The sequence below is a fragment of the Xiphophorus couchianus genome, chromosome 3 (assembly GCF_001444195.1).
Source record: "Xiphophorus couchianus chromosome 3, X_couchianus-1.0, whole genome shotgun sequence".
NCBI lineage: Eukaryota > Metazoa > Chordata > Actinopteri > Cyprinodontiformes > Poeciliidae > Xiphophorus > Xiphophorus couchianus.
This window is the reverse complement of record NC_040230.1, coordinates 22,586,379-22,596,660: the sequence shown is the minus strand read 5'-3', so window position 1 is coordinate 22,596,660 and position 10,282 is coordinate 22,586,379. Positions and strand designations below refer to the sequence as shown.

General features: G+C 36.3%; 1 protein-coding gene across 1 annotated transcript in view; it reads right to left on the bottom strand.

The window, feature by feature from the left end:
• Window positions 1-3,111: 3,111 nt before the first annotated feature.
• Window positions 3,112-10,282, bottom strand: part of LOC114141674 (growth factor receptor-bound protein 10-like) — a 74,486-nt gene continuing 67,315 nt past the window's right edge. Inside the window, exons 10-17 of the mRNA XM_028012363.1 lie at window positions 10,096-10,206; window positions 9,732-9,830; window positions 9,227-9,295; window positions 8,367-8,483; window positions 7,972-8,035; window positions 7,773-7,860; window positions 7,595-7,688; window positions 3,112-7,181 (exon numbers count right to left, since the gene is read on the bottom strand). Of these exons, the coding sequence (XP_027868164.1) occupies window positions 7,035-7,181; window positions 7,595-7,688; window positions 7,773-7,860; window positions 7,972-8,035; window positions 8,367-8,483; window positions 9,227-9,295; window positions 9,732-9,830; window positions 10,096-10,206 (789 nt within the window). The 3' untranslated portion in view covers window positions 3,112-7,034. The remainder of the gene's footprint in view (window positions 7,182-7,594; window positions 7,689-7,772; window positions 7,861-7,971; window positions 8,036-8,366; window positions 8,484-9,226; window positions 9,296-9,731; window positions 9,831-10,095; window positions 10,207-10,282) is intronic.

The following is a 10,282-nucleotide window of genomic DNA, read 5'->3' as shown; positions in this document are numbered from 1 at the left end:
CACAAGACCAATACCCATACATTATTAGACCTTTGCTGGAGGTAGACTTCTCCTAAGAAAGTTTAGAGAATGAGAACTTTCAGTGCCACAATTCCATTTTATTATCCCTTAAGCATTTTATCTTGTGGATAATCAGAAAATCTCGGTTCCTTTAGAATTTGACCTTTTTTACTAATAACTTTCCACAATGATATTTGCTTAAGTAAACCCAATCCTAAATCCTTGCTTGTTCTTGTATATCCATCTTCATCTTGAGCTTTCTAGTAGTTAATCTAATGCTTTGTGTCAAAACTGACTGTTCAGAATTTATCCACGTTGAGATCCATCTGAAGAAGAGTAAGCCCAGAGCACTCTATTGCGATCACCATGTTTTACTGTGGATGCAGTGTTTTTGGGTGATGAGCTGTCTTGTTTTAGCCAACCTAACTGTTTAGTTTCATTCAACAGCTATCTTCAAAGTGTCACGCTATATACTGCCCTAGAATTTATTGTAGTCTTTTCAAATTCATATTGTTGCACAATCATTGTCATTCTTGCAGTCTCTATGATACTGATGTGGACAAGTCTGGAAAATCAAACAAAGACATCATGAATCAGTCCAACCCCTTTCTTTTAAGTACTAGTACTGCTGGCATTGAGCTTACTGAATAGCCCCACAAGAGACCTCATACCAACCACATAGAAAGGCAGAAAATCATCATCTGTGCCAGGAAGCTAAGTTTTTTAATTAATTTTTCAAAGAAATTTCAGAAGAATTTCATTTAATTTTCCATTGGGATCAATAAAGTAATTTTGAATTTGAAAGGAAGTGGTCAAACATCATGGAAGAATAAATCCAGCTGAATTGGTTGAGGTGAAAACTGTTAAACAACAGCCAACCAAATATCAGTGGGTTGTACCATACACACATGGTGTGTATAATTTTTGAGTCTCTGTGGACTAGAAAAAAAATACATAATAAATTCAAACTTTTCCTCAGATTTATTAAATGACTTGCTCCTTTATCAGTCCAGCCTGTAATAAAACAGTTCAAATGCATCATTGAAAGCTTGAAAGCTCAAAATCAGGACGACATTCATGCAGGTGATGAGGGAATATGACTCTTTGTCCAGGATAGTGAATAAACACACATTTAACTTTATTTTATATCAACGTATTAACATTTTATTCTAATATCAATAAACAGAATATATCAGTCCCTTATTTTTTCTTTTCTTTTTTTTTTTTACAAAAATACCTGAAAAGATTACAGTAAGCCAACCAACTATTTACAGACTGAAGCAAAGCACATCATGAATATAGAAGCTCTCTCAAAAAAAGAGAGAAGTCAGTTTTCCTGTTCACATTCCCTGAAATGCATGGTAGTTTTCATAGATTTTATTTTATTATTATTATTATTTTTTTACTTTACTCATTTGAACAACCAGATTATCTTGCACTGTGACAGCTGAAAAAATTACATATGGATTTTAACTCATTCAAAATGCAAAAAGGGCAAAGGAGTTGAAAAGCTGAGAATTTGTTTTAGGCTTGTGCACATTTTAGCTGGGCTTAAGAGCCATTTTTCCTAATTCAAAATGTCCATAGACTTTATAAATATAATTTAGACCTCATGCCAGGCCTAATGCTCACCTCAAAGTTAATTTACAGCTTCCATGGCCACTAAAACTGACTGCGCTACATCAGTACTATTGTTATTTTTCTTTATTTTTAAATAGCTCTGTGTTTAGAAAAAAATGGTCTGATCAGATTTATTGATCCGAACATTGTATGTTTGTATTAAAATAAACATACAATGTCCCATTTTTAGGTTGCATATTTTGAACTTGCTAAAGTAGTTTCATCTCAGTGTGACATAATGGGATAAACATTAGTGGAGAATGACGCAGATTGAGAGTTCTTACCATTTTATCTATGAAAAAGTTGTTTTGGCTTGATGAAGTGAAAGGTAAATAATATTATTTTCTCATAAACATAGAAACCTTTCCACAATAGCCTGTTGAAAATGAATAACTTATTCAGTGGAAATTAATTTCACAGGTATTAGATTAAACCTTTGAACAACTGCAGAGCAATCCACTTGTTTTATTGTGATATCACCATAGACATGACCCAAATTTCACCAATTTCAACTCCATCCATCCATCCATCCATTTTCTGTTCACCCTTGTCCCTAATGGGGTCGGGAGGGTTGCTGGTGCCCAGCTACGTCTACAGCTACATCTCCAGCTACGTTCCAGGCGAGAGGCGGGGTACACCCTGGACAGGTCGCCAGTCTGTCGCAGGGCAACACAGAGACATACAGGACAAACAACCATGCACACACACACTCACACCTAGGGAGAATTCAGAGAAACCAATTGACCTGACAGTCATGTTTTTGGACTGTGGGAGGAAGCCGGAGTACCCGGAGAGAACCCACGCATGCACAGGGAGAACATGCAAACACCATGCAGAAAGACCCCGGCCGGGAATCGAACCCAGGACCTTCTTGCTGCAAGGCAACAGTGCTACCAACTGCGCCACTGTGCAGCCCCTCAATTTCAACTCAAATCCACAATTAAGTAAATGATAAAACATAATCAATTAAACATTGCAGTTTGCCTAATAAATAAATTTCTCAGAAAAAAAAGGAAGCTGTTGGTTTGAACTGAAATTGTCTTAAGGTTTTATAGTAAATCTGTATGGAGCAACTATCAGCTTTACAACCATCTACAGATGTTTGTTTTACCCAGATACTGTCTGCTCTTACATGCTTTCAATACTTACTTTCTAAGTTTGTTAAGGCTGCTTGTGCTGTATTTGATTCTCCACTGGCTGAGGGACTTTGAGGTAAAAAAGGGTCCAATAGAAAGATACTTCCTATTCCTGTGTCTATTAAGGCCAGTTTATACCCATTATCTACACAGACTGAGTTTTTTGACACTGATTTTGAATTGGGTATTTGTTTTGACTTTCTATGTTTTAGATGTAAACTGCTGCTCTATTGTGACACCTAGTGGTTTTCTTAAGTTACACATTTAACAGACTAGGAGAGTGAGGGCAGCTTCAGAAAAGAGGTTACTCAGTACGCATATTTATTGGTATTTTCAGTAAGAAACCCTATTTTCCTTTTCCTCTTTTGTGTTTTTATTTTTACAACATTCATCTTGCTGTTCATTCTCAAGGTTAAAATTGACATTAATATTGTCAGTGTGCTTTAACCATAACTTTGTGATACTTATCATTTGAATGTATATGAAATGAGAAATCATAATCTGCAGATCGACATCTTGATCAAAGCTTCTTTTTCAACTCACTGTCTGCACCAAGCTAAGCGGTACCTGGTTACACTGAAAGTAATACTCTTCGGGTTGGAGACAGTAATTGAAGGTAGGAGACTCTGTCATCAATTTTTAGTACCAGTAAGGTGTTTAAGATAAATTCAAAGGACACAGGTGAAAGCATTTTAGAAAGGAACTGAGTTTTCAAAGACATTATGAGACAGGCCTGTGGTTAAATTACGCTGCAAGAGGGTGAAAGAGAGCAAGACTTTCAGCAAATGACAGGTGAGCTAAACAAAGTACAGCAATGTTAATCTCTTTTAGCTCTTAACCTCTGTCATTCCAAGAACATGCTGGATTTGGAAATGCTGGGAGTCTCTTTGGAATTCTATATTCTAGAAAATACAGACTGGTTAGTTATGCTAAAAAAAAAAGCACACATCGCTAACATACGTTGCTAAAACCAACTTAAAATGTGAACCCCATAATTATTTTGCGTTTGTTTTAAATATTATTGCCATTTGATTAATCTAATTATGTTAATCATTGATATCAGTTATTAAAGCAAGCTTAAAATGTGAAATCCTTAATCATTTTTGCCTTTGTTAGAAAATATTAGCAAAACACAGTTTTACAGTGAGAAGCATGACCTAGGATCTGCTCCTAATATAAACAATTATTGAATGCTCACAACAGGGAGGCTTGAACAAAGGGATCTAAATGCTTCTTTCATCTTCTTATTTTATAGTTCTCAAAGAGAAGCTGGAATAGGCTAACCTCCATATGTGAAGGTCAAAGCACTTGTATAAAAGTAGGACAGGAAATTGGCCACAAAATTGAAATTAGTGTATCTCGATGTTTTTTTGGGAATATTTAAAACAAAAAGGAAAACATAATTTCAGGTAATGTCATTACAAATATAATAGTCACAATGATTTCATGGTAATGACAAGCGAAAAACAGCAGAGACAGCACTAGGAGAGAACAAAAAAGTCTAAATTTTTCAAGTAATCAGACACATCCAGATAAATAAATACACACTGCTGCATTAATAAAAACCAGACATTCAAATAAAAAAAAATGTCATTGCATCTTAGATAAATTATGATGACCTTGCACAGAGAGACGACATAGTGCTGCTATTCTGCATCTCAGGTCATAGACATAAATCCTTTAACAACCTGCAGGTCAATAAAAGATGGCTGTTGATGTACAAGAGTACACGTATCTAAAAATCCACTGGCTGTTTAGCTAAACAAGGCAACCAAAAATGCCCTGAACTAAAAACAACAAAAAGGAAAATCTAAAAGCTCAGGAGTACAAATGATAAAAAAAAGACTGCTATTTATGAAAGACATTTCACAGCAGGATACTCTAAGTATTGGCAGCAACTTGTGAGAAGTGACAAAAAGGAAGTAAAAAACAAAAAAGGACTTCAAGCTTACAAGTCGAGTTTAGGGTTAAATAGATTTTGCTTTTCATTAGGTTTTCCGTTGATATAAAGTAAAAATCCAACTCTTACAATAAAACTATTTTAGCTCTTGCTAATTACAGAAACAGGGTCTTAGCCAATCACAAAACGGAATCAAGTAAGAAACATTTTAAGCCAACATTTCCAACAACTGTTCTGGTGAGAGTGAAAGACAAATAAACAGACATTGGTTAAAGAACTAACATAGCCACTAAATTTATCTCAATCAATCCATTTCCTACTTGCAACATTCAGTAGCAAACTACATATTGTGAAACGAGAATGATGCAAAAAGGGTCTGCATCCTTTGTTTTAAATGCATTTCAAATGTGCTTCTGTTTTTACAAATATAATTTACATGATACCAGCAGCTTGTATAGAGTTTTGCCATTTAAAATTCTAAGAAGACAGCAGAGGTGGCATTTAATATTGTCTGTGTACAAGTAAGCCAAGGAGGAAAAAGGCCACACTCATTGAATTACAGAGAACACTGTGCTGTATTTCCAAGCATGTCCTTTTCAGGTGAGCGTTTATGGAACAAAATGTTAAAGTTGCAGCACAATCTGGGTATAATGTTTTTCACGCAATCTACAGCATTCTCTTTTGTGTTTCCTGTCATTTCACAAGGCCCACATCACACTGGATTAACAGTGGATTACAGTCTCCAGGATCTCAATGACTTGTCATTCAAACCGTTTGATAAACCATCTCCATGCTGAAGGCAATGAGGATGCTTCTCTTTTCGCAGTACTCAACAAATTACAACATCCTCATTATGAGGTTGTTTCCACATAACCTAGAGTTTCTTTCTGTGTCTGGGAGAGATTTTTCCATCTCTACCATCAGCGTCAGAACAGCTTTGGAGGAGGAGACAACGCTGTCCCTTCGAGGTAGTACCCTGTAGTTTATGAACCACTTACTTTATGAACCACCACAATCTGAACACTTAAGTTATTTTCAAAACAAATGAGCTAAATTTCACATTCTATTACGTGTCTTATGGATGCTCACTGCAAACCTTCCCAAGAACGTGCAAAGACACATTTTTAGAATTGCATTGGACTCTTAGTCCAATGTGAAATGGGCCCTACAGAGGTTTGTGGAAAACTGTTTCATAAAAGGCAGAAGTTATCCAAAGCCAAATGACTGCAAGTTGAATCAACTCTTTAAAATGGGCCAGTTTATTAAAATGGCAATATTTGTATGAATGTAATAATATAGTCTCGGTCCCAAGCTCCTTTAACCATACCTGAATCATAAAAACTGAACAATACAATCAGCTGTCTGTCTAGTATATCTGCTCTGACTTAGCTGCTAATGACTGAATGGCAAAATTATGAAAAAATTGGACTGTTTTGTGGATATTTTGAAGCAGAAATCTTGGAGATGGTGTAACTACCCAGAATGCTGAGCACCAAGTGATCTGCCGTGGCTAATGTGACCTACATAGGGCAGCAAACATTCAGATGGTGGGGAAAAAAGACACAAAAACTGAATTATTTGAGGAACTGTGCTGAGAAAATGTCTAAAAGGGAGGACAGTGCAGATTTGACAAACGCATCAGTTCAAAGACTGAAAAGAATTTCACGCAGGACCGCCAGGTGCTTTCAGATCTAATTCACGGTAAAATTTGGGCATGCCCATTCACGCCATAAACGACATGGTGTGGTGGCACCTTGTCGAGTTGAGTAATGCACCAAAAGATATGCTATGCACCTTTAAAGGCCATGTGCACCGCAGCGACTTTTAAAACCAACGGAACATAGTCTCCATCTGTAATATACATTTTGAAAATGTGCCATCAACAGCTTAAATGACACTGCAGTTAGTTAGAAGGAAACCAAATGGTCCACACAATAGCTTCAACTTTCCTGCTGATTGTCCAGTTTAAGAGAAATCAAGTCGATTCTTGAGAGATAACCCTTGAGGCTGCCCCAAGCTTATTGATGAATATTGCCAGCATCTCATGAAGCGTTTTTGCAACAGTGACGACACAAAATGGCAGTGTTCATTTCTTTTATCTTTGTTTCTTTTTTCTTAAAAGTGGAACCCCGTGAGCAAGTCGTGCATCGGCTTCCACAAAGCGTCCAAGAAAATCAGGAGAAAAAAAAAATCCAGCCAGTCAGCAACGTCCAGCAGACTCACAATAGAAAACGACAACAGCGAAACATCAGTCAATTCACCAGCTTCTTGGAAAGGTAAGAACAAACGACAGAGAGAACAGCGATCCCCTCTGCTTTGTCTGTTAGTTTTCAGGCAAAGTCAGGTCAAGTTTCAGACGGTCACATGGTCCGAAGATGTCATAAGGCCACGACGGTGCACGGATGTTTGAGTTTACAAGGCAGGACGCCCCTGTTGAGCTGGTAGAACTCCACCAGCTGAATCAGGTCTGTGAATTTGGTTTCGCCGTCATCGAGGCTGAAGAAGACCTGGCCGTCCTCTTCACACTGAATAAAAACAAGAGAACCACATGGCATAAGACAAACAACCAAGAAAAACCTGTCTTCTATAGACAAAAAGTGGTTATCTAAAATGTCTGCAGGAACTTGCCTGTAATTATGACCTCAAGATTTAACACAATAAAATGTTTTCTCTTATTTATGTTCAAGGTTCACACACTTCTTTTATGTCAAAATTCCTTATTTTTCTCAAACGGAAAGATAGGCAGACAAACTGACGTAACTCACAACACTCTTATCTTTCTCTGTACTTATGCTGATCCTCAAAATACTTTGGTGAAATTCCAGACTTTCAACTATGCAAGAACCCTTTATGCTGTTACATCTTGACAAGGTTTTTTTTCTTTTTTGAGGGGGTAGAATCTTGTAGAAGGAAGACATCACTAAGATAAAATGCTTACCGGTAGGATCTGAAAATGTTTGATTTTCTGATGATGGCACAAAGTGAGGACAAAGGCCTTTGGGTTACTCTGACTGACTCTCAGCAGAAACAACCTTCACAGTAGAAAGAAGACAAAATCTGTGTGAGAAAAAAAGATTTTCGGGATGCGTTTCCTCCTACCAGTTCAGCTGACTCACCCATCTACTTGTCCCTGCTGGTGGATAATACGATGGGATTCCTCTCTGGTTATCCTGCCGTAGAACCACAACTGAGCTATGTGGATGACTGCACAGAATGCAAAAATAATGTCGTTTCAATGATGATTCAGAGCAAAAAGAATACAAAAAGGTAGGATAAAACACCAGGTTATTCATTCTTTATGTACTAGAGATTTACCTGAGTTAAGTGAAGATTGGTGTAAGGGACTGTGGGAACCTAAAGCATTCACTCGATTTCTCTTCTGAAGGAAATGTCACAGAAACAGAAAGCAACAGTCATTACTTTATGACACAAAGAGCAACAAAGACATTTCTAGCAATTCTATACAAATGTGACTAAAGTTTGAATTCGATTGCTCACAAATCATTCTTATGAAATGTTAAAATGCAAAAGTTATACAAAAACGAGATTGAGTGAATGCAAAAAATCTTAATGAAAATAGTAAATTAGTATTAAGCTCTTGCCTCACTGTCAAAGAAAAAAACTTTACAACATCACAACTTTCAAATATCACATAAAACATTCATTTATTTTAAAATTTTATTTGTCAATGTACAGTGTCTTTTTCTCACCCTCCACATATGTCCCTCCTCCAAGGCAGCACTCTGAGCCTCGATTGGGTTATCAATCACCCGACCTATCCTCCCTGAGAAATCCATTGCCACGAGGGAGTTTTCCGATACACTCCTCTAGGGGGAGCCAGAAACACACAGCAGTTAAAAAGGAGATGAAGTTGGAATGTGAACAAATTCCTTCCCAAAACATGCCAGCTTACAAAGCAAGGAGTATTTAAGAGTTTAAATTTATTTACTTATTTTTTTTAATATAATATACATAAATAAATGGAACTACAGTGCTTTAAATGTGTCAAAAATGAATTACTCTTGTGAATAAATAACAGTTTGAACTAAATATATGATAAAAGCACAAAGGATTCCTATTATTTTAATAGTTCTTAAGCTGCAACACAGCATTAAATAAATTCAAATGAACCTTTCACTTGTATAACAAACTCGATCGTAGACTGGTTAACCTGTGAGTCAAATTCAGATCAAATCCTCTTTAAGTGAAGTAATGTTTCATGTACAAATTCTACACATCTTCAAGATGCAAAGGCTGTAAATTAATAAATAAATCATTAAATCAATTAAATCTATGATAATGAAAATAAAAAATAGTAATTCAAAATTAACTTAAAAATACATATAATGATTTTAACATCTAATTAATCACTTTATAGATCTGTGATGTGCAGCAGTATGAATTTATTGTATCTGTCAGCCATAAATATTAAAGACATACTGGGTGTGGCTAACCCTGATTCACTCAAGATGATTTGTCTGAAGTTGCCTGTTAGGGATAATTTATCATATATAAAGAAAATAAATAAATAAAAAAATCTAATAAAGAACATAAAAATGAAAAAACTTACCACAGGAGCTGAAAAGTGTGAAAGCAATGCTTTTCTTTGCTTATAGTTCTGGTACAATATGATCCCATACTGTCAAGGGGGGAAAAAGACAGACATGTAAACCAGTGCAACAATTTTATTTGTGAGCTGCAGATGCAACAATCACACTTTTCTTGCCCAGTACAGATTTTCAATTTTATTTAAGTTCCAGTTCCATTTTTTTTTTTCAAAAAAACACAAAAATGAGAAAAAAGGTGCTCTGGGTATATATTTGGTTCCATGCACCTAATGCACCTCATCATTGATTAAAACCAATCAAAAAAAAAAAAAAAATTGGCTGATACAAATTTCTAGCCGTTTGGTTCATTTCTATATTAAACATATTGCACATATCTTGACAGTTTAACAAAACAATCACATTACATCCTTTTATTTTAGTCTTGTTCCAGAAACTCTTCCCATCCACCAAATTATAGAAAGCTGGTTGCTGGATAGTATTACATCTTAGACAGTGTTGATGAGGTACCTTAAAGATTCTGAAAGCAGTCATCCAACAGGTCCTGCTTTGTTCATCCTCTGCACACAGCATCCTCAGCTCCTTTGTTTCTCCTATGGCTTTATTAAGCTGCAAATCAACAACATGTAGAGTTTAATCTCATGGCATAGTCAACTCCCCATTTCTAACACATGTGCCTAAATTATCTACTTTGCTCGTAGATCATTTAAAGGTAAAGCATTTTTAAACCATTCAGGAGAGTGTTAACATTTCTCTGCTGAACAAGGAGCTAAACTGGATATAGATGTTTTCTCAGCTCATAACATTTCACAATTTCAGCTTCTCATGATGACATAAAATCAGCTTAATCTGACTTGCAGTGTCTGACACTCACTTTGAAACAGAAGGTGTAGTCTGTGGGTGCACCATGTTGCTTTTTTCCTGTGATGACAGTGAAGATACTGTTGTCCTCCAGGTCTGCTAGCAACTGTAAATATCTGGGCTCCTGGAGACAGAGGGAATGAAGTCAGAATAGGAGGGCGAGCAGCAGCTGCCGTCAGTAATCTCTTCTCCTCAGATTA